Here is a 23,534-nt window from a genome sequence, read left to right as displayed (position 1 = left end):
ATCTAGCCCCCCCCACCTCCCAGGCCGGAGCGGCATCTAGCCCCCCCCACCTCCCAGGCCGGAGCGGCATCTAGCCCCCCCCACCTCCCAGGCCGGAGCGGCATCTAGCCCCCCCCACCTCCCAGGCCGGAGCGGCATCTAGCCCCCCCCACCTCCCAGGCCGGAGCGGCATCTAGCCCCCCCCCACCTCCCAGGCCGGAGCGGCATCTAGCCCCCCCCACCTCCCAGGCCGGAGCGGCATCTAGCCCCCCCCCACCTCCCAGGCCGGAGCGGCATCTAGCCCCCCCCACCTCCCAGGCCGGAGCGGCATCTAGCCCCCCCCACCTCCCAGGCCGGAGCGGCATCTAGCCCCCCCCACCTCCCAGGCCGGAGCGGCATCTAGCCCCCCCACCTCCCAGGCCGGAGCGGCATCTAGCCCCCCCCACCTCCCAGGCCGGAGCGGCATCTAGCCCCCCCCACCTCCCAGGCCGGAGCGGCATCTAGCCCCCCCCCACCTCCCAGGCCGGAGCGGCATCTAGCCCCCCCCACCTCCCAGGCCGGAGCGGCATCTAGCCCCCCCCACCTCCCAGGCCGGAGCGGCATCTAGCCCCCCCCACCTCCCAGGCCGGAGCGGCATCTAGCCCCCCCCCACCTCCCAGGCCGGAGCGGCATCTAGCCCCCCCCACCTCCCAGGCCGGAGCGGCATCTAGCCCCCCCCACCTCCCAGGCCGGAGCGGCATCTAGCCCCCCCCACCTCCCAGGCCGGAGCGGCATCTAGCCCCCCCCACCTCCCAGGCCGGAGCGGCATCTAGCCCCCCCCACCTCCCAGGCCGGAGCGGCATCTAGCCCCCCCACCTCCCAGGCCGGAGCGGCATCTAGCCCCCCCCACCTCCCAGGCCGGAGCGGCATCTAGCCCCCCCCACCTCCCAGGCCGGAGCGGCATCTAGCCCCCCCCACCTCCCAGGCCGGAGCGGCATCTAGCCCCCCCCACCTCCCAGGCCGGAGCGGCATCTAGCCCCCCCCACCTCCCAGGCCGGAGCGGCATCTAGCCCCCCCCACCTCCCAGGCCGGAGCGGCATCTAGCCCCCCCCACCTCCCAGGCCGGAGCGGCATCTAGCCCCCCCCACCTCCCAGGCCGGAGCGGCATCTAGCCCCCCCCACCTCCCAGGCCGGAGCGGCATCTAGCCCCCCCCACCTCCCAGGCCGGAGCGGCATCTAGCCCCCCCCACCTCCCAGGCCGGAGCGGCATCTAGCCCCCCCACCTCCCAGGCCGGAGCGGCATCTAGCCCCCCCCACCTCCCAGGCCGGAGCGGCATCTAGCCCCCCCCACCTCCCAGGCCGGAGCGGCATCTAGCCCCCCCCACCTCCCAGGCCGGAGCGGCATCTAGCCCCCCCCACCTCCCAGGCCGGAGCGGCATCTAGCCCCCCCCACCTCCCAGGCCGGAGCGGCATCTAGCCCCCCCACCTCCCAGGCCGGAGCGGCATCTAGCCCCCCCCACCTCCCAGGCCGGAGCGGCATCTAGCCCCCCCCACCTCCCAGGCCGGAGCGGCATCTAGCCCCCCCCACCTCCCAGGCCGGAGCGGCATCTAGCCCCCCCCACCTCCCAGGCCGGAGCGGCATCTAGCCCCCCCCACCTCCCAGGCCGGAGCGGCATCTAGCCCCCCCCCACCTCCCAGGCCGGAGCGGCATCTAGCCCCCCCCACCTCCCAGGCCGGAGCGGCATCTAGCCCCCCCCACCTCCCAGGCCGGAGCGGCATCTAGCCCCCCCCACCTCCCAGGCCGGAGCGGCATCTAGCCCCCCCCACCTCCCAGGCCGGAGCGGCATCTAGCCCCCCCCACCTCCCAGGCCGGAGCGGCATCTAGCCCCCCCCCACACCTCCCAGGCCGGAGCGGCATCTAGCCCCCCCCACCTCCCAGGCCGGAGCGGCATCTAGCCCCCCCCACCTCCCAGGCCGGAGCGGCATCTAGCCCCCCCCACCTCCCAGGCCGGAGCGGCATCTAGCCCCCCCCACCTCCCAGGCCGGAGCGGCATCTAGCCCCCCCCACCTCCCAGGCCGGTGCGGCATCTAGCCCCCCCCACCTCCCAGGCCGGTGCGGCATCTAGCCCCCCCCACCTCCCAGGCCGGAGCGGCATCTAGCCCCCCCCACCTCCAGGCCGGAGCGGCATCTAGCCCCCCCCACCTCCCAGGCCGGAGCGGCATCTAGCCCCCCCCACCTCCCAGGCCGGAGCGGCATCTAGCCCCCCCCACCTCCCAGGCCGGAGCGGCATCTAGCCCCCCCCACCTCCCAGGCCGGAGCGGCATCTAGCCCCCCCCCACCTCCCAGGCCGGAGCGGCATCTAGCCCCCCCCACCTCCCAGGCCGGAGCGGCATCTAGCCCCCCCACACCTCCCAGGCCGGAGCGGCATCTAGCCCCCCCCACCTCCCAGGCCGGAGCGGCATCTAGCCCCCCCCACCTCCCAGGCCGGAGCGGCATCTAGCCCCCCCCACCTCCCAGGCCGGAGCGGCATCTAGCCCCCCCCACCTCCCAGGCCGGAGCGGCATCTAGCCCCCCCCACCTCCCAGGCCGGAGCGGCATCTAGCCCCCCCCACCTCCCAGGCCGGAGCGGCATCTAGCCCCCCCCACCTCCCAGGCCGGAGCGGCATCTAGCCCCCCCCACCTCCCAGGCCGGAGCGGCATCTAGCCCCCCCCACCTCCCAGGCCGGAGCGGCATCTAGCCCCCCCCACCTCCCAGGCCGGAGCGGCATCTAGCCCCCCCCACCTCCCAGGCCGGAGCGGCATCTAGCCCCCCCCCACCTCCCAGGCCGGAGCGGCATCTAGCCCCCCCCACCTCCCAGGCCGGAGCGGCATCTAGCCCCCCCCACCTCCCAGGCCGGAGCGGCATCTAGCCCCCCCCACCTCCCAGGCCGGAGCGGCATCTAGCCCCCCCCACCTCCCAGGCCGGAGCGGCATCTAGCCCCCCCCCACCTCCCAGGCCGGAGCGGCATCTAGCCCCCCCCACCTCCCAGGCCGGAGCGGCATCTAGCCCCCCCCACCTCCCAGGCCGTGGCATCTAGCCCCCCCCCACCTCCCAGGCCGGAGCGGCATCTAGCCCCCCCCACCTCCCAGGCCGGAGCGGCATCTAGCCCCCCCCACCTCCCAGGCCGGAGCGGCATCTAGCCCCCCCCCACCTCCCAGGCCGGAGCGGCATCTAGCCCCCCCCACCCTCCCAGGCCGGAGCGGCATCTAGCCCCCCCCACCTCCCAGGCCGGAGCGGCATCTAGCCCCCCCCCACCTCCAGGCCGGAGCGGCATCTAGCCCCCCCCACCTCCCAGGCCGGAGCGGCATCTAGCCCCCCCACCTCCCAGGCCGGAGCGGCATCTAGCCCCCCCCACCTCCCAGGCCGGAGCGGCATCTAGCCCCCCCCACCTCCAGGCCGGAGCGGCATCTAGCCCCCCCCCACCTCCCAGGCCGGAGCGGCATCTAGCCCCCCCCACCTCCCAGGCCGGAGCGGCATCTAGCCCCCCCCCACCTCCCAGGCCGGAGCGGCATCTAGCCCCCCCCACCTCCCAGGCCGGAGCGGCATCTAGCCCCCCCCACCTCCCAGGCCGGAGCGGCATCTAGCCCCCCCCACCTCCCAGGCCGGAGCGGCATCTAGCCCCCCCCACCTCCCAGGCCGGAGCGGCATCTAGCCCCCCCCCACCTCCCAGGCCGGAGCGGCATCTAGCCCCCCCCACCTCCCAGGCCGGAGCGGCATCTAGCCCCCCCACCTCCCAGGCCGGAGCGGCATCTAGCCCCCCCACCTCCCAGGCCAGAGCAGCATCTATTCCCACTCAGCAGCACAAGGACAGCTTCTTCCCTACTGCCATCAGGTTCCTCAATGAACCGCAAAGTCTTACTTTGACAATTTCTTGCACTATTTTTTAGTTGTTGAGATGGTTCATAAATGTTTGCATTGTGATGCTACTGCAATACAATGAATTTCATGACAATAAATTCTGATTTTGAACAATTTCAGCTAATCAACTTTTTTATGGATATTTTATTTTTCTCTGGGGGGTATTTTCTGCAATGATAACCTTTAGAACTTTGGTTTGATTATTGTAGACATTTTTCCTCTCTCTCCCTCTTTCTGTAACTGAAAAACACATTAATCTAACTTAATCAGATATCCAGTTTGATGAAGCGATTTGAAGGATTCTCACCATTAATACTTCCTGACTTGCATTTCCTGTTTTTTCTAACCATTTGGTTCACTGCCTGCTGCAATTGCACGTTAGCTTTTATTGTACAAGGATATCTTGGTCTCTGAACAGTAGTACTTCCCCAATTGTGCATTATTAAATAAAACACTCAATATTTCAAATTTTTTCCAGAAGTAAAAAAGCTTCATTTTTTCACTTGGTACTCTTGTTTACCTTATTATAAACTCACTTTGTTCATACCCTCTTGAAGCATAATTGCATTCCCATCTCTAATTCACATTTACTTTTGTCATCAGCACATTTGGAAATGTTACATCTGGTGCTCATTCCTGATTCTTGAGAGCTTCAAGCACCCTTCCTTGTGACAGGCTGTGACTAGAACCCTGTCGTGCTGAGAAAGGTGTTTATTCCAATGCTGCTACACTGCCCTTGATTTCATGCATTCTTGCTTTGTTTAGTATCTACCTGTATGGAATCTTATTTCAATCCTTCTGAAAACTGAGGAATGCCACACCCACTAGTTTTAACTTCTCAACTCTTTTAGATGATCAATTTTGATCAATTGGTCAAATGTGATTTTGCTTTCATTTTTCTACATTTACTCTGCTCAATCATATTATCTTTGTCTTGAAATTGCATCTTTTATTATAGTGGTTTATAGAAACCAGCATCTTTCCTCCTGTCAATGTCAAGCTATTTTTATTCCTTATACAGTAGGGTCATATCCAATCTGCATGAACTGTTTCAAGAATCAGTAGAACATTGGAAGATGACCAAATTTAACACCATCATACCAGAAGAAACAATCAACATCAGGGAACTGGGACTCTGATCCTCCTTCTGCACTGGATCATCAGTTTCTTCTTAATCAGCAAATCCCAATCAGTGCAGACTGGCAACCTTGCCTACTCCTCACTGACCAACAACACAGGGAGATCTCATGGGAGACCTCAAGGCTCCATGCTTAGTTCTCCTCTATTCCCTCTGTAGCCATGATACATAGCCAAGTTTGGTTCCAATGCAACTGACAACTCCACTGCAGAAGGATGTGTGAGAATACAAGATGGAGAAACTGGTTGTGTATCCCAGAATAACAACCTTGCTCTCAACATCAAGGCCAAGGAATTCATTGTGGACTTTTGGAAGGGGAAGTCATGGAACAACATGTCTTCATTGATATAATGGTAGTAGAGAAGATTAATACCTTCAAGTTCCTGGGAATCATATCTTGGAGGACTTCTGAAGCTAGTGTGTTGAGGCAACAATGAAGAAAGCGTGCCAATGCCTCTCCTCTAAGAAGTCTGTGCAGATTTAGCATGTTGTCAAATACTTTATAGAACTTCTACAGGAAAGTTCACAGATTGAATCGCAAGCTAGTTTGAAAACTCAAATGCTTAAGAATGCAGAAGGATGCAGAAAGTGGCAATCCTAGCTTAGTTCATCACTAAACTGAATTAAAGCATCTGAGTTGCCAACCATTCTTTCTCCCTTCAAACAGAAGACTGAAATCTAGAACCTTCAGGTTCAAGAACAGCTTTTATTCAAGAGTTATCAGGCTCTTTAACCTCCTGTACTATAACCCCCCCAACCATAAACTACTCCAGGGCCACTATAAGCTGTCTACGCTACTGAAATGTTTTTAGTTGCTTGCACTAAATGTATTTATGAATACTTGTTGTCTATTCTTTGATATTTATCTTTTACTGTCTTCACTTGTGGTAATTTAATTTTTTACTATTGTAGTTGGTGTACCTGTTCTGTAATAATGTGTACATGATAAAAACTCCTATTGAACACTGAAGTATTATAGCCTCATAGCCAACCCTTTCAACACTCTTGGAAGATGTTCAATTTTCAACCTCATTAACTTCACTGGTAACATTTTTCTCATTAATTTTCTTTGGCTCCTCAATTGCACTGGACTGTTAATTCTCCTGTATTTCCAGGAGCTTTTTGGGTCTTCCATGAAGACAGCTATATTTCTCCAACTTTGCATTTCCAATGGATTTGAGAAGTAGTATTTCACTTCAGTCTCTATGAGATCTTTTTGGAGTTTTCCATTCTCTCATTTGGAGTTCCTTATCAAAAGATCATTCAGTCTGTCAGATCTATGCCAGCTCTCAGAGCAAACCCAAATGGCAGTCAGGTATTGTAGCAGACGTGCAGTTCCAACAATGGTTCAATCTGGACCTTCAGTACTATTGGGAGTTTGCACATTCTCCCTTGAATATATGGGTTTCCCAAAGTGCTGCAGTTTCCTTGAACATCTAAAGATGTCCTGGCTGGTAGGCTAATTGGGACTGTAAAATGGCCTTGTCTAGGTGGCTAAAGAATCAAACAGATGTTAATGGGCATGTAACACTAGATTGTAAGGAAATAAGAGGAGGAATGGAGGGTTGTTCCAAGAGCTTGCAGAGATGCTGATTGCATCCTTGTATTCAATCTCATTCCCTCATTTTTAACTCCTATTGTATTCTCTTTTACATGCTCAGCAATCTGATTCTCCTAATGAAAATTTACACTTGGTAATTTAGTGATTAAATAACCAGCACATCTTTGGGATGTGGAAGGAAAACAATGGTGCAGCTGTTAGAACAACACTAACAATGCCAGTAAATCTGGCACTAAGGAGGTTGTACAATCTCCCTGTGTCTGCAAGGTTTTCCTCTGGGTGTTCTGGTTTCTTCTCATCCTTCAAAAAATGTACAGGGATTGTAAGTTGATTGGTATATTTGGGGTGGGGGGGCATGGGCTATGGGCTGGAGTGGGCTTTTATTGTCCTGTACACTTAAATATAAATCTAATACCAGGAAAAAAAAATATGCAATCACACAGAACATGCAACCACTATGCAAATAGCATCATGGTCAGGACTGAACATGTTGCTGGAGCTATGAAGCAGCAGTGCTACTTGGTGGTGTGTTTTATACATCTGTCTTTATATTGCAAGTTTTACTCTCTTTACATACCAATTAATTAGTCAAACTTTCTTGTACTCTAAAGCACACCCACTCCCAAACTTTAGGCTTACTGGTTTTTTAGCCTTTTCAAGAGATTTAAATCCACCTTTAATTTCTCCTGTTTCTTCTATTGTGTCTGTTTCTTTAAGCCACAAATTATGTATTTTTCCTTAAGATTGTTTATCCACTATTAAGACCATTAATGTAGTTATCAGTCAATGTGCATGTATGAAATTAATGTAAAATTCTATCATAGATGGTCATTGATTTTGAGATTCACATACAAGATTATTAATTAAAATCTAAAATGGCCTATTCTCTATCCAATTCCTGAACATACAGATCTAGAAATCTATTTTATGCACATTCCAGGAATTCATCCATGGTGTAAATATAATGATCCATTAAAATCACCTGTGGCTGTCAGGTTACGTCTGTTTGACACACTTCCAATTCCATTGTTTATACCCTGTACACATCATTACTACTATTTAGAGAGAAAAATAACTCAACATTTTTTTTTACCCTGATTCTAATTCCACACCACAATCTTCTGAGCTAAGATCCTTCTTAACTATTGCACTGCTGGGAAGAGAGTGTAACAGTGGGTGATGGGAAACACTGATTGGGGGTGGATTGATGGGAATGATTGATAGGGCAGAAGGAGAGATGTTGGGTAGGAAAAAGGGATGAGGTCTAGTGTGGGACGACAGGATGAAAGAGTTCTGTGGGTCAATAGGGACGAGGAGAGAGGACAGGTGATCATAGAGAGATTAATGGAGATGGGAGAATGATTGGAGGTGCTGAATCTGAGGGAGAGTGGAGAAGAGAGTGCTGGAAAGTACCATGATAGAATGGCAAAGGATAAGGTGAGGTGTGATGTTGGGAAGAGGAGTGGGAATGATGAGAGAAAATGATGGATGTGGGTGGGAAGAGGGGTGGTATTGGAGGCAGGGAGGATGGTGGGAGAGTGGGTGACAATTTATACGATCAGAGGGGGGAGGGTGGACATGTTGGGTTAGAATGGGTGACAATTGGGGATGAGGAAGATGGGTGAGAGAGCAACAGATGGGGATAATGATGGTGGGTTGAGGAGGAAGGGTGACAAAGAAGTTGATGAGGAGAGAAGATGGTGGGGGAGGGTGACTGGGGAGAGGGTGGCAGCATGAAGGAGGAGAGAAGGTGACAAGGGGAACAAGGGTGGGTGTCAAAGGGATGGAGGGAGGGTGGAAGAGGGGAAGGGTGGGAGTAACAAGGGGATCAGGGTGGAGGAAGATTGAGGACCGAGATGTGCTTAGTGCCTGTTCAAGGGCTCCGCCGTTGAGCTGCCCCCACCCTTACCGGAGGTCTGTCGCCGTGCACCTTCTCGGAAACTTTGCGCGAAGAAGGCGCGGTCCGGGGCTTCAGCCGCTGCGCCGCCATACCTGGTCACCATGGAGACGGGACGGGAGGCGGAGCCTCGGCGCGCAGCCGTAACAGCGCCACATCAGGCGGTGGCCCTCTCTGCTGCGCAGGATGTCCAGAGCGACTGGGTCTGCTGGAGAACGTCCGTCATTTGTTTTTACTATTTTATAATGTTGAGCCGACCCATATATCTCTAAGAAAAAAAGTATGAAATAGTACATAAAACACAGCGTAGAAGTGTACAGTAGAACTTCGATTATTTAGCACCACTTGTGGGACTGGTACATTTTCTGAAGAATTGATTGTTACTCCTACTAATACTTGAAGATGATTTTAATTCACCTTTTTGACGCTGTGGAAATTTGTTTCCATTGCACGTGGTAACTTTAAATGTACAGGGTCCAAGTGAGTTCAAGGAGAGTGGGAATTGGACCTCTAGTGAATTTAAAGGGAATCCAGGAATGGGACCCTGGTGAGCTGAAAGAGTGTGGAAGAGATCACTTTTCCATGTATAGTGACATGTTTTATTATATGTCAACAAAAGAATCTTGAACCTGACGAAAGAATCTTGAACCTAATGACGAAGGTGCCGAACCATCAGGATTTCGCAGTCATTGGATAGTGGATTTTTGAAGTTGGGTTCTGAGCACCCAATGCAAAAACATCCACATTAGTATAGTAAGAACACAATCCTGGAGAAACTCACCAGGTCAAGCAGTGTCCTTTATATTGCATACATGCCTAATCCCATCATAATCTTCCCCAATTAAACACTTTACCATTTTGTCTGCACTTATCCTTGTCCATAGCTATGTTAAACTTCAGGGAGTTGTGGACTCGATCACCAAAATACTCCTCCATTGAGAAGTCTGTCACCTGACCAGGTTTATCGCCCAGTACAAGATCCATTATGGCCTCTTCTCTCGTCAGCTGGTCCACTTACTGTGTCAGGAATCATTCTTGGACACATTGATAAATTCAGCCCTATCTCTCCCTCTTGCAGTAAGGAGGTGCCAGTCAATATTTAGAATGTTGAAGTCTCCCATAATAACATCCCTGTTATTTCTGTTTCATCCAAAAATCTGCCTACTCTCTGTTCCTCAATGTCCCAAGGGCTATTTGGGGGCCAAGACACTACTCCAATATAATGATTGCTTCCTTCCTATTTCTGACTTCCACCCACACTGACTCAGTAGACAATCCCTATCCACAACATTCTTTCTGTAGTTGTGATGCTATCACTGATTAGTAATGTTACTAACCACCACTTCCCATCCCTTTTTAAAAACTTCTAAATCCTGGTACCTGAATCAGCCAATTCTCTCCTTGCATCAGCCAAGTCTCTGTAATGGCTACAACTGAATAATTCCATGTGCTGATCTGTGCTCTAAGTTCATCTTCCTTCTTCCTAATACTCCTTGCATTGAAATAAATGTACTTCAAACCCTCCAACCTTTGTTTCCACCAGTTCCTGACCTTCCTCACAAACTCACAACACATTGCATTAACCATTCCACCACCTGCTCTATTCTCTGCCTATTCTCAATTCTCTGCCTTCACAATCTGCTAGATTAGTTTAAACCCTCCCCAACAACTCCAGCAAATCTAACTGCCAGGATATTGGTTCTCCTCCAGCTCAGGTACAACCTGTCCTTTTTATACAGGTCATAACTTCCACAGAATAGATCCCAATGATCCCTGAATCTGAAACCCTGCACCAACTCTTCAGCCACACTTTTATCTTCTATGACTTCCTATTCTTACCTTCACTGGTGTGCAGCATTGGCAGCAATACAGACATTACCACCCTTGATGTCCTGCTTTTTAGCTTCCTTCCTAACTCTCTATATTCCCTCTTCAGGATCTCATCCCTTTTCCTATCAACATGGACCATGATATCTGGCTGCTAACCCGCCTACTTAAAAAGGCTGTGGACTCGATCTGAGAGGTCCCTGACCCTGGTACCTGGGAGGCAAAATTCCATCTAGGTCTCGATCTTGTTTGCAGAACCTCCTATCTGTTCCCCTAATTATCATCAAATCCCTAATCACTACAGCTGTCCTCTTCCATTCTGAGCCAAGGGGCAAAGCTGTGCTGGAGACCTGACCCTGGTAGATTGACCTCCCCAATAGCATCCAAAACAGTATATTTATTGTTTTGGGGAATAGCCACAGAGGTGCTCTGCACTGACTACTTATTTCCCTTCCCTCTTCTAACATCCCCAAACTACCTGTCTCTTGCTTCTTGAGTGTGACTGTATCCTTATAGCTTCCATCTATCACCTCCTCTGCCCCCCAAATGATCCAGAGTTCATCCAGCTCCAGTTCCCTAACATGATCTGTAAGGAGCTGCAGCTGATCAGATTCACATTTCAGATTTATTGCTGTGGGCAAGGCAGAATTATCCACTTATTGATGGTGCAAAAAAAAATTGTACACAGCATATACATGTAATTAAAGAACTGTAAACAGATAATGAATGTAAACAAACTGCAATACAGAGAGAATTTTTTAAAAGTACAAAAGTAAAAGTCCTTAAATGAGTCCCTAATTGAGTTTGTCATTGAGGAGTCAGATGGTGGAGGGGTAGCAGCTGTTCCTGAACCTGGTGGTGCGAGTCTTGTGGCAGCAGCGAGAACAGAGCATGAGCTGGGTGGTGTGAATCCTTGATGATTGCTGCTGCTCTCCAACGGCAGTGTTCCCTGGTAGATGTTCTCGATAGTGGGGAGGGTTTTTACCAGTAATGTCTTGGGCTGAGGCCACTATCTTTTGGAGGGCTTTACTCTGAGGTATTGGTGTCCCCAGACCATGATGCAGCTGGTCAGCACACTTTCCACCACACATCTGTAGAAATTTGCCAGGTCATACCAAACCTCCACAAGCTCCTGTGGTAGTAAATGCATTGATGTGCTTTCTTCACAATGCTATTTGTGTGTTGAGCCCAGAAAAAATCCTATGAGATAGTTACTCTCAAGAACTTGAATTTGCTCACCCTCACCCTGATTTCCCCCAATAATCACTGGATTGTATAACTCTAGTTTTCCCTGAAGTCAACAATCACCTCCTTAGTTTTAGTGACATTGAGTGCAAGATTGTTGTTGGTGCAGCATTCAGCCAAGTTTTCAATCTCCCTCCTATATGCTGTCTCATGACCTTTCTTTATAAAACCCAGCAAATTTGTAGATGCTGTTATTCTTGTACCAAGCCACACAGTCACTGGTGTAAAGTGAGTAGAGCAGGGGGCTATGAATGCAGCCCTGTGGTGTATTGTGGTGAACACTTAGCCATGCCTCTGCTTCATTTGGGAGATGGGGGGGGGGGGGTGGGGGGAGAAATTCCCTTTTCTCATTGGGAAGTGAGCGCCATGGGCGGTCTGTCTAGCAGACAATTGTCAACACCTTGTAGGCACTGCCAGAAGGAGTCAATGATGGGCCCACACTATGGGAATGAGTGGTAAGTGGTCCAAGCCAGATTCCCAGCCCTCCCAGAATGAGGCCGACATGGCTGGCTGCAGTGGCACACCGTTGGCATGCGGATGTGGAATATTAGGGAGTGGGCAGTGATCATGGGTATCTATGGGGGCCCCTACAAGCACCACTTCCCAGGGAGCACGAAGGTGACTGGTACCTTGGTGCTGCCCTGAACATAGAGGGGTGGTCTTGCCCATCATGGGACTGGCAACTGGGATGGTGGTCCAGAAAGCCACTGCCCACTTGCAGGAGGTGGGGATGGTGAACAAGTACCAGTGGATTTACAAAAGTGGTTCCTTTTACAAGAGGTTCTTAAAATTTTGGGTTTCGAGATGACAGTTGGCAATCGGCATGCCAATGCACATGTGTGAGCCTCCCCTTTGAGTGTGTATGAGATAAATAGAAAGTGAGAAAGATAGAGTGGCAGCATGCCCTTCCTTCACACCTTCTCTTCCCCCCCTCCACTTTCTGACCTCCTGTCTTCTCACAAACCCCCTTTCAGCCTCCCATATATTGGCCCCTCTTCTGGTCCCAGCTCTCAATGTGACCACACATAGCTCCCAGTTCCTGGATGCCTTTTTAACCCAGACAATTGATGTATTATGTCTGATATCAAATTCAGCTTAATTTTTGTATGTTCTACCTTTATCTAATACTTTCAATGTCCTGGACTTGGTTTCCAGTTCTTGAAAGTTTTGTTTTCTCATGATTCTTAGGGATGGAATGTTGTTAGTCATGATTACAAAATTTGGTCATGCCTCATCTAGACTTTTAGTATGTCCTGTTATGTCTGCGCAACAGCAGTAGTCAGAAATTGTTTCCCAATTTCACTGATATGAGACAAAACATTTAAAGCTTCAGATTTGAAATTTGGATTATTTTGATGAAGTGGCAGATTTTCCAGATGCTACACAGCTCCAGCAATCTGGATTTGATTTTGATCTTTCCTGTCGTCTATGTGGAGTTGGCATGTTCTCCCTGTGACCTCAGTGGCTTTCCTCCGGGTGCTCCAGTTTCCTCCCAGACCTCCTAGCTGCTGTAAATTCCCTAAATGTACATAAGTGGCAGAAAAGCAGGGATTTCATGGGCATGAGAGAGAGAGGGTAGTTCCAAGAAAGTAAATGAGGAAGCAACACTGATAGGCTTGCTCTCAGAGCACTTGACTGGCCAAATGCAGATGCTGAAATGGAAACATAAAGCATTGGAAATAATCAGACGGTAAGGCAAGGATTTATAAAAAAGAGAAACAGTCCACATTTTGGGAAATCAATCATCAATCATACTTAACACCAGTGCTACTCAAGGACGTGTACTTATGCCCCTGACTATACTGCCTCTACACCCACAAACTTTCAGCTAAATACCAAACCAACTCCATCTTAAAATTTCTTGACAACATTACAATAGTGTGCCAGTTATCAAATAACAAAGAGATGGCATACAGGAAAGATATTGAAAGTCTAGTGGTATGGGACCTAGATACCAACCCCTCTCTCTCAATATCAATAAAATGAAGATGACCATTAACTTTTGGAGAGGGGGCTGAGTCCACACCCCTGTCTACATTAATGGTACAGTTGTTCGAGAGCATTGGATTGAAGGTCAACCCAAAGGACCATGAGCAGCAGAGAAGATCTGTGGGGTGTCCCCAACCCCTCCCCTCCCATCTATGTGATCTACTGCAATTGTTGTTTGAAGAGGGTTCATAAAAATGTTGAGGACTCCTATCAACCACACGCAGTGTCTCCAGCTACTCCTGTTGGGAAAGAGATATAGGAGGATCAGAGCCAGCACCACCAGGCTCAGAAACAGCTTCTTCCCACGGGCAGTGAGACTGCTGAACATTTGATGAACTGCTCATACAAACCCTCTGAGTCTCTACTATTTGTTTAACAAAGTTGATTTTTTTTTAACATGCGTGTATGGCATCTGTATCATTTGTCTCTATGTGGGTTATGTGAGTTTGCATGTTTTTGCGCCGAGGACCGGAGAGCACTGTTTCGTTGGGTTGTACTTGTACAAAGCAAATTATAATAAACTTGAAATTGAACTATTGTGGATATTTTTCAACAAAGTACTTGTTTAGCTACACCAATTGCAGTAAGTAAGAATTTTGGGATACAATAAATTCATTATCAAAGCCTTTCTTTGAGTTCAGCAAATTACCAGATCGAAGGGCTAGTAGCTGGAGCCCTGATGAAGGACTGTGGCTGAGCACTCTCTGGAGGAAAAAAAAGAGTATAATCCTAGGCTCGTGCATTTGCCAGAGAGTTGACCAGAATCTCATCGGGCTCTGTGAGGAGGCACCACGGATTAGAAAGAGAGATGCTGGGAACCAAGAACAAAGAAGTACAGTGTCACTCTTTGAATGTAGTTGAGATATCTTTACTTCTCACTGTGTACTATTTAGAGAACATAAGTCAATGATATTCTGTTAAATTGCAAAAGTGTAAACAGACACATTGATAATTAAAAAACAAAATGGTTAAGGTGATTGTAGAATGTCAAGAGCAACAATTTTTTTTTTTTTTTTAATTTAATTTTTTATTTTTCACACCATAAATCACAATAGCCATGATATACACTTTTTCTTTTCCACACATTTACAGTGACTTTTTCTCCCTCCCCCCTCCCTCCTCCCAAGCCACCCCCCCATCCCCCCCCCTCTCATCCATTTTAGTTATACAATCTAGGTTGCATTAATTCAGTTAGACAATGTTGTCATTCAACAAAAATACACCAGAAATTCTACTGAGTCCATTCTTTTCTTTTCTTCTCCTTCCATCAACTTAGGTAATGTTTGTTCCCGGTAGGTTTTCGCTATTGTATTTAATGTAAGGCTCCCATACTTGTTCGAATATTTCAATATTATTTCTTAAACTATATGTTATTTTTTCTAATGGAATACATTTATTCATTTCTATATACCATTGTTGTATTTTCAAATTATCTTCCAATTTCCAGGTTGACATAATACATTTTTTTGCTACAGCTAGGGCTATCTTAACAAATCTTTTTTGTGCATCCTCCAAGTCAATTCCAAATTCTTTATTTTTTATGTTACTTAGGAGAAAGATCTCTGGATTCTTTGGTATATTGTTTTCTGTTATTTTATTTAATATCTGATTGAGATCATCCCAAAATTTTTCTACTCTCTCACATGTCCAGATTGCATGAATTGTTGTTCCCCTTTCTTTTTTACATCGAAAACATCTATCAGATACTGTTGGGTCCCATTTATTTAACTTTTGCGGTGTAATGTATAGTCTGTGTAACCAATTATATTGTATCATACGCAGCCTCGTATTTATTGTATTTCTCATCGTTCCAGAGCATAACTTCTCCCATGTTTCCTTTTTTATCTTTATATTTAAATCTTGTTCCCATTTTTGTTTAGTTTTACCATTTGTTTCCTCATTTTCCTTTTCTTGCAGTTTAATATACATATTTTTTATAAATCTTTTGATTAACATTGTATCTGTAATCACATATTCAAGGTTACTTCCCTCTGGTAAACTCAAGTTGCTTCCTAATTTATCTTTCAAGTAGGATCTCAGTTGGTAATATGCCAGCGCTGTATCTCCCGTTATATTGTACTTATCTCTCATTTGTTCAAAGGATAAGAATCTACTTCCTGAAAAACAATTTTCTATTCTTTTAATCCCTTTTTTTTCCCATTTTCTAAAGGCAAGGTTGTCTATTGTAAAAGGGAGTAGCTTATTTTGCGTCAATATTAGTTTTGGTATTTGGTAATTTATTTTATTTCTTTCTACATGAATCTTCTTCCATATATTGAGGAGATGGTGTAATACTGGAGAAGTTCTATGTTGTACCAATTTTTCGTCCCATTTATATAATATGTGTTCAGGTATCTTTTCCCCTATTTTATCTAATTCTAGTCTCGTCCAGTCTGGTTTTTCCCTTGTTTGATAAAAATCTGATAGGTACCTTAATTGTGCGGCTCTATAATAATTTTTGAAGTTTGGCAATTGTAAGCCTCCTTGTTTATACCATTCTGTTAATTTGTCTAGTGCTATCCTCGGTTTCCCCCCTCTCCATAAAAATCTCCTTATTATTTTCTTTAACTCTTTGAAGAATTTTTCTGTCAGTTGTATTGGCAATGCCTGAAATAAGTATAGTATCCTTGGAAAAATGTTCATTTTAATACAGTTTATCCTTCCTATCAGTGTTAGTGGTAGCTCTTTCCAATGCTCTAAATCGTCCTGTAATTTTTTCATTAGTGGATTGTAATTGAGTTTATATAATTGGCCTAGATTTTTGTTTATTTGCACACCTAGGTATCTTATTGCCTGCGTTTGCCATCTGAATGGGGATTCCTCCTTAAATTTTGAGAAATCCGCGTTATTCATAGGCATTGCTTCACTTTTATTTACGTTTATCTTGTATCTCGACTCTTCTCCGTATTCCTTCAATTTCTTATATAGTTCTTTTATTGATAGTTCTGGTTCTGTTAAGTACACTATCACATCATCCGCAAACAGACTGATTTTATATTCCCTGTCTTTTATTTTTATTCCTTTTATATTATTATCTCTTCTTATCGATTCTGCTAGTGGTTCTATAGCTAGCGCAAACAATAATGGTGATAGTGGGCATCCCTGCCGCGTTGACCTGCTTAAGTTAAATTGCTTTGATACATGTCCATTTACTGTCACTTTCGCTAATGGTCCCTTATATAATGCTTTAATCCAATTAATATACTTCTCCGGTAAACTGAATTTTTGCAATACTTTGAACAAGTAATTCCATTCTACTCTGTCGAAGGCCTTCTCTGCGTCTAAAGCAACTGCTACTGCCGGTGCTTTATTTCCTTCTACTGCATGAATTAAGTTAATAAATTTACAAATATTGTCTGTTGTGCGTCTTTTTTTGATAAATCCAGTTTGGTCTAAATTTACCATTTTCGGTACCTGTTCTGCTAATCTGTTCGCTAATAGTTTAGCTATTATCTTATAATCTGTGTTTAGCAGAGATATTGGTCTATATGACGCTGGTGAGAGTGGATCTTTCCCTTGTTTTAGTATCACTGTAATTATTGCTGTTTTACATGAATCTGGTAAGTTTTGTGTCTCATCAATCTGGTTGATTACATCCAGGAGGGGCGGTATTATTAGGTCTTTAAATGTTTTGTAGAATTCTATTGGGAGTCCATCCTCTCCTGGTGTCTTATTATTTGGTAAATTTTTTATTATCTCTTGTATTTCTACTGTTCCAAATGGTTCTGTTAATTTATTTTGTTCCTCTATTTGTAGTTTTGGTAGTTCAATTTTAGTCAAAAATTCATCTATTTTCCCTTCTTTCCCTTCGTTTTCGGTTCGGTATAATTGTTCATAGAATTCTCTGAAGTTTTCCTTAATTTCTTTTGGATTATATGTAATTTGTTTGTCTTTTTTCCTTGTTGCCAATACCATTTTCTTAGTTTGCTCTGTCTTAAGCTGCCATGCTAGGATTTTGTGTGTTTTTTCCCCTAGTTCATAATATTTCTGTTTTGTCTTCATTATATTCTTCTCCACCTTATATGTTTGTAATGTTTCATATTTTATTTTTTTATCCGCCAATTCTCTTCTTTTGGTTGTATCTTCCTTTATTGCTAATTTTTTTTCTATGTTTATTATTTCCCTTTCCAACTGCTCTGTTTCCAGATTATAGTCCTTCTTCATCTTGGTTGCATAACTTATTATTTGCCCTCTAATGAATGCTTTCATTGCGTCCCATAGTATGAACTTATCTTCCACTGATTCCGTATTTACTTCAAAGTACATTTTTAATTGTTTTTCAATAAATTCTCTAAAATCCTGTCTTTTAAGTAGCATGGGGTTTAATCTCCATCTATACATTCTTGGAGGGATGTCTTCTAGCTCTATTGCCAATAACAGGGGTGAGTGGTCCGATAATAGTCTAGCTTTATATTCCGTTTTCCTAACTCTCCCTTGTATGTGGGCTGATAACAGGAATAGGTCTATCCTTGAGTATGTTTTATGTCTAGTCGAGTAGTATGAGTATTCCTTTTCTTTTGGGTTTTGTTTCCTCCATATGTCCACAAGTTTCATTTCTTGCATTGATTTAATTATAAATTTGGTTACTTTGTTCTTCCTGTTAATTTTTTTCCCCGTTTTATCCATATTTGGATCCAAATTCAGATTGAAATCCCCTCCTATTAGTATGTTCCCTTGCGTATTAGCTACCTTCAAAAAGATATCTTGCATAAACTTTTGATCTTCTTCGTTAGGTGAATATATATTAAGTAGATTCCAAAGCTCTGAATATATCTGACATTTTATCATAACATATCTCCCTGCTGGATCTATTATTTCCTCTTCTATTTTAAATGGCACATTTTTGCTAATTAATATAGCCACTCCTCTTGCTTTTGAATTATACGATGCTGCTGTTACATGTCCTACCCAATCTCTCTTTAATTTCTTGTGCTCCAATTCAGTTAAATGTGTTTCTTGGACAAATGCTATATCTATTTTTTCCTTTTTCAGTAAATTTAGTAGTTTCTTCCTTTTAATTTGGTTATGTATTCCATTAATATTTAGAGTCATATAGTTCAGCGTAGCCATTTTATATTTTGTTTATCTTCTCTTTCCGTTTTTCCATCATTACCTTTCCTCCTTTTCCATTTCTGTTTTCTTATTTTCAACTCTTTACCAGACAACATTCCTACAACATCCAACATTTTCCTTATTCTCCTATTTCTATCTTCTTTATCCCCAATCTCCCCTTCCCCTCCTGAGTTGCCCTTTATCCCTTGTCGGACAACCACATCTCCCCTCTCCATTTGGATTTGCGAATCCACTCGCAAGCGTCAACTGATTTTGCAGTGACCGCTCTTTTCCCCCCACCCAGCCCCCCCCAGAAAAGATTTCGTTTTTTATATGTCACAAAGGTCACTCTTTTAGTTCCCTCCTTATTCTCTCTATTCCATTACCTTCCCTTATTAATTCTTGTCTATGCTCTCTATGTTTTCCTCTAATTACAGATACTTTCACATATGCCCATTGTCTCTATTCACTCTTATACCTCTTTACCCGCATACATATCAATCGTGGTCATTTTTACCCTCCTTACCCGTCTTCATCCCTCAGTCTATTTTTGTCTTTACCCACATACATATCAATCGTGATAATTTTTGCTCTCATTACCCGTCTTCATCCCTCAGTCTATTTTTGTAATTGTTCTGCAAATTTTCGTGCTTCTTCTGGATCCGAGAATAGTCTGTTTTGTTGTCCTGGAATAAATATTTTCAATACCGCAGGATGCTTCAATGTAAATTTATATCCTTTCTTCCATAAAATCGCTTTTGCTGCATTGAACTCTTTTCTCTTCTTTAGGAGTTCAAAGCTTATATCTGGATAAATGAAGATTTTTTGCCCTTTATACTCCAGTGGTTTGTTGCCCTCTCTTACTTTTTCCATTGTCTTCTCCAGTACCTTTTCTCTTGTAGTATATCTTAGGAATTTTACTACAATAGATCTTGGTTTTTGTTGTGGTTGTGGTTTAGGGGCCAATGCTCTATGTGCCCTTTCTATTTCCATTTCTTGCTGTAGTTCTGGACATCCTAGGGCCTTAGGGATCCATTCTTTTATAAACTCCCTCATATTCTTGCCTTCTACATCTTCCTTAAGGCCCACTATCTTTATGTTATTTCTTCTGTTATAATTTTCCATTATATCTATTTTTTGGGCTAGTAATTCTTGTGTCTCTTTAGTTTTTTTATTAGATTCCTCCAATTTCTTTTTTAAGTCTTCTACCTCCATTTCTGCTGCTATTGCCCGTTCTTCCATCTTGTCCATTTTTTTCCCCATTTCTGTTAAGGTCATATCCATTTTATTTATTTTCTTTTCTGTGTTGTTTATTCTTCTTCTTAAATCATTGAATTCCTGTGTTTGCCATTCTTTAAATGACTCCATGTATCCTCTAACAAGAGCAAGTACCTCCTTTACCTTGCCTTTCTTTTCTTCTTCTATTTCCCTGTACTCTTCCTCTTCCTCTTCTTCTTCCTCTAGGTTGACCATCTGTTGTTTCTTTGCTGCCCTTTCCTCCTCTTCTTTCTTGTTTCCATTGTCTTCTGTGGTCCAAGAGCAACAATTTGAAGGATTTAAAGAAATATATTCTTGCATGAATAAGGAATGGACATAGCCATACAATTGACAATAAAGCAATAAGCCATGTCTGCAAGGTGTGCAAACGAATGTATAAAAGGTGCTTTATGAAATTTGAATCAAATAAGAATTTATTGTCATGAACATGTCACAAAATTTGTTGTTTTGTGGAAGCATCACAAACATTTATATAAACCACCTTACAAAATAAATAAAGTAAGGTATTGTCTATCATTCATTGTTTATTCAGGAACCTGATGGCAGCAAGGAAGAAGCAGTCCTTCCATTGAACGCTCATCATTAGGCTCCTGTACCATTTTCCTGATGGTAGCAGAATGAAGAGGGCATGGCCTGGGTGACGAGGGTCCTTGAAGATAGAGGCTGCTTTCTTAAGACATTGCCTCTTGTAGATGTCCTTGATGGAATGAAGACTGATGCCTGTGATGTTGCAGGCCAAATTTAACAACCCTCTGGAGTTTTTTCTTGATTTGAGCATTGGCATCTCCATACCAAATAGTGATGCAACCAGCCAAAATGCTCACTACAGTTCACCTGTAGAAGTTTTTGAGTCTCTTTAGTGACATACCGAATCTCCTCAAACTTCTCACAAAGTCTAGCTGCTGGCTAGCCTTCTTCATGATTTCATTGACATGGAGCCATGGAAGATCACCAACAAGGTGACTCTGGATAGCAACTAATGATGAAGAAAACTGTTCACTCAGGTCCCTGAGAACTCACCAAAATCCAACCTGAGCCAGGTTCGTTACCTGGTGAATAATATCTGAATACAGGCAGGCAGGAAGTGTTGAAAGTTGTGAAGGTAAACTAAAATGAGTTGTGAAACCAAAGGGTTAAGTAATTGTTTGAAATATGTAGTCATTCTTTAACCAATCACAATTAACAGAGATGTCTTGTGATTAAGCAGAGACATTACATACATGGACATTTGATATGAGCTTACAACATTTATTACTGCCTTGTTTTTAATCTGTACAGAGTTCATTACTTTTTCTTCCAGAGACGCAAGAAAACAAACAAAAACCTTTGGTACATCAGGAGGTAAAGGTTCCATTATTATCACGTAAAACGACATATAGAATGTAACATCAAATTCTTTAACATTGTCTACCAGAAGAAAGACAGAGAGTCACTACTTTGTCTAGCACATAGCTCTAACCATTGAGCTATCAGTGCCTTTGTGAATTGTTCACCACAGGATACTCAGTTTCTGATCTACTGTTGTAGTGACAGTCCTTGTATCATGGGTCTATTGAGTTCATTGGTGGCTCTCCCAAAGATATTGGTGATGAGGTCTCCTAATAAAACTCAATATCAAGGCTAATTGGTTAGACACTCTCTTTTTTGAGATTGAAGCTGCTTGGAACTTGTTCCTAGTAAATCTTACTTGTCATTGATTAATCTATGCCTGAATGTGTCTAGTCGTTGCCAAACACTTGTAAGGATTGATTTATTTAATGCTGAGTTTGATGGAAATGAACATTCGATGATAATTGGTGAACATCTTCACAACTGATTCAATGATGGGTGAAGATCATTGATGAAGTAGGTGAAAATAGTTGCTCCTCACATATTGCTCTGATTGACATGATTATCCTCGAACCAATGCAACCATTTCCCATTTTTAAAAAATTCCCATGATTGGAGTCTTTACCTCCTGATACACATTGATTTCAAAATTACCATTGTTACTTGCTTCACTGCTTCTTGTTTCGATATTGCCTTGATATCAAAAGCACCTCCTCTCACCTTCACCTCTGGAATTAAAGCCTATAGTCTATTGTTAGATCAAGACTGGGCTAAGATCTGGAGCAGAGAGATCCTGGTAAAATACAAACTGAACATTAGTAACAGGTTAGTGATAAGTGCTGCTTCACTGATGACTGAGAGGAGTCTAATAGGGGAAAATAGTTGGATTGGACTTGTCTTGTTTCCAGTGGATAGTTTTCAAGTAGAGACTTCAAAAGATGCTAGTATTATAACAGTACTGGAATAGCTTGGTTCTAGGCATAAATAATTCGAGAACACTGAACTTTATTTCCTCAGCTGGGGGCTTTGTGTGATCCCATTGCCTTTGTTGTATTCCTTGCTCTCAGTTTTTTTTAAAATCATCCTGTGTGGTGAAATGAATTTCTGAACATAATTTTTGTGATTGGTTTAGATCTCAGGAAGAAGCTGGCATATATCACCTACTTAACACCTGGCAGAAGATGGTTGCAGATGTTTCATCCTTACATTTGGCACTCAGGTGATGGACTATATCATCGAGAATGGGAAAGTCTTTAGTGCCTCCTCCTCTTCCTGTTGGCTCTTTCATTGTCCACTGCAATTCAAGATTAAGTGCAGCAGGTCTGTAAAGCTTTGAGCTTTGACTTGGAGAGAGTTCCACTGGAGTGAGACTGATCTGGATTAGTAGTACAAAGTGGAATAAATATAAATAGTTTCCCATGGGAATGGTGAATCTCTATTGTATATGTATGAACCCATTTCAAGCATCTGTAGTTTCACCACATAAGAAATTGATACCTTTTTCATTCTTTTAACAACATTTTTACATTTTAAACTTTTGACTGGCCCATGATTGACATTAATTTCTATTTTTTTTCCTCTTGGGTTTTAAATTCTTATGCAAACAGCTTTATGACTGTTCCAATAGGAGAGAACAATCTCCTTTGATGAAACTGGGATCTATATTCTACATTACAACTTTTTTGCAAACATAGTAAAAAAAGCTTGCCATCTACTTCAGTCAACACAGCCTGATGCTGCAGACGAGGAATGCAAAAATCAGCCTTGAAATTTTATTCCCCTTTACTACTTTTTAAATCCAGATTGTGCACCACAATGCAAAGGAAAGATGGCTCTTACTTCAAATACCTAATCATCAACTCGTGCAAAGTAGATGTGATATCCACTGAGTGGAAAGTCCACTTGCGTGGATATGCATGCTAAAGAGCACATGTGGCATTCAAAAAAATTTCACATGAATTTGTTTTCTCTTTCTCAAGGGACAGAATGTAAGTCAAAGTAATCAGGAAAGTTTGAAGAAGAAACTGTTGGCTCAAAGCATTAATGATTGAATGACCTGGATAGCATACACATTTTGGAAAATGGCAATTAGAAAGCTCCATATAATGTACAGTTACACCCCACCAATATGTCAAAATAATTAATTGCCTGTAATTTAGCCTTAGCCCCAGACTCATATTTTTCTCCAGTCTTTTCTCATGCCCGCTGCAATGTTTATTCTTTTCAATTTCCTCAACAATATTACTGGTCTCTATTTTCATAATCCCCTCTAGATGCACCATTGAATGAGAACCCTGTGACCCTTGAAATTTGGCATCTTCAGCTCCCCTGAATGTAATCACTCTATTGGTGGCAAAGCCT

The 23,534-nt window shown here is 45.0% G+C and overlaps 1 protein-coding gene across 4 annotated transcripts in view; it reads right to left on the bottom strand.

Annotated features, from left to right (window-relative positions):
* cabcoco1 (ciliary associated calcium binding coiled-coil 1) overlaps positions 1 to 8,717 on the bottom strand; it is a 151,263-nt gene extending 142,546 nt beyond the window's left edge. For 2 of the 4 annotated variants that reach the window (XR_011345569.1, XM_069900740.1), the window contains exon 1: positions 8,549 to 8,717. Coding sequence is in view for 3 of the 4 variants with exons in the window: in XM_069900740.1 (XP_069756841.1) it covers positions 8,549 to 8,611 (63 nt within the window). In the remaining variant the exon portion in view is untranslated. Of the gene's footprint in view, positions 1 to 5,368; positions 5,466 to 8,465 lie in introns of all 4 variants that reach the window. The other 2 variants (XM_069900742.1, XM_069900741.1) reach the window with 2 other exon arrangements.
* Positions 8,718 to 23,534: the final 14,817 nt, after the last annotated feature.

This window comes from Narcine bancroftii, chromosome 10 (genome assembly GCF_036971445.1).
Source record: "Narcine bancroftii isolate sNarBan1 chromosome 10, sNarBan1.hap1, whole genome shotgun sequence".
Taxonomy (NCBI): domain Eukaryota; kingdom Metazoa; phylum Chordata; class Chondrichthyes; order Torpediniformes; family Narcinidae; genus Narcine; species Narcine bancroftii.
Note: the sequence above shows the minus strand (reverse complement) of the source record. Positions and strands in the feature narration are given on the sequence as shown.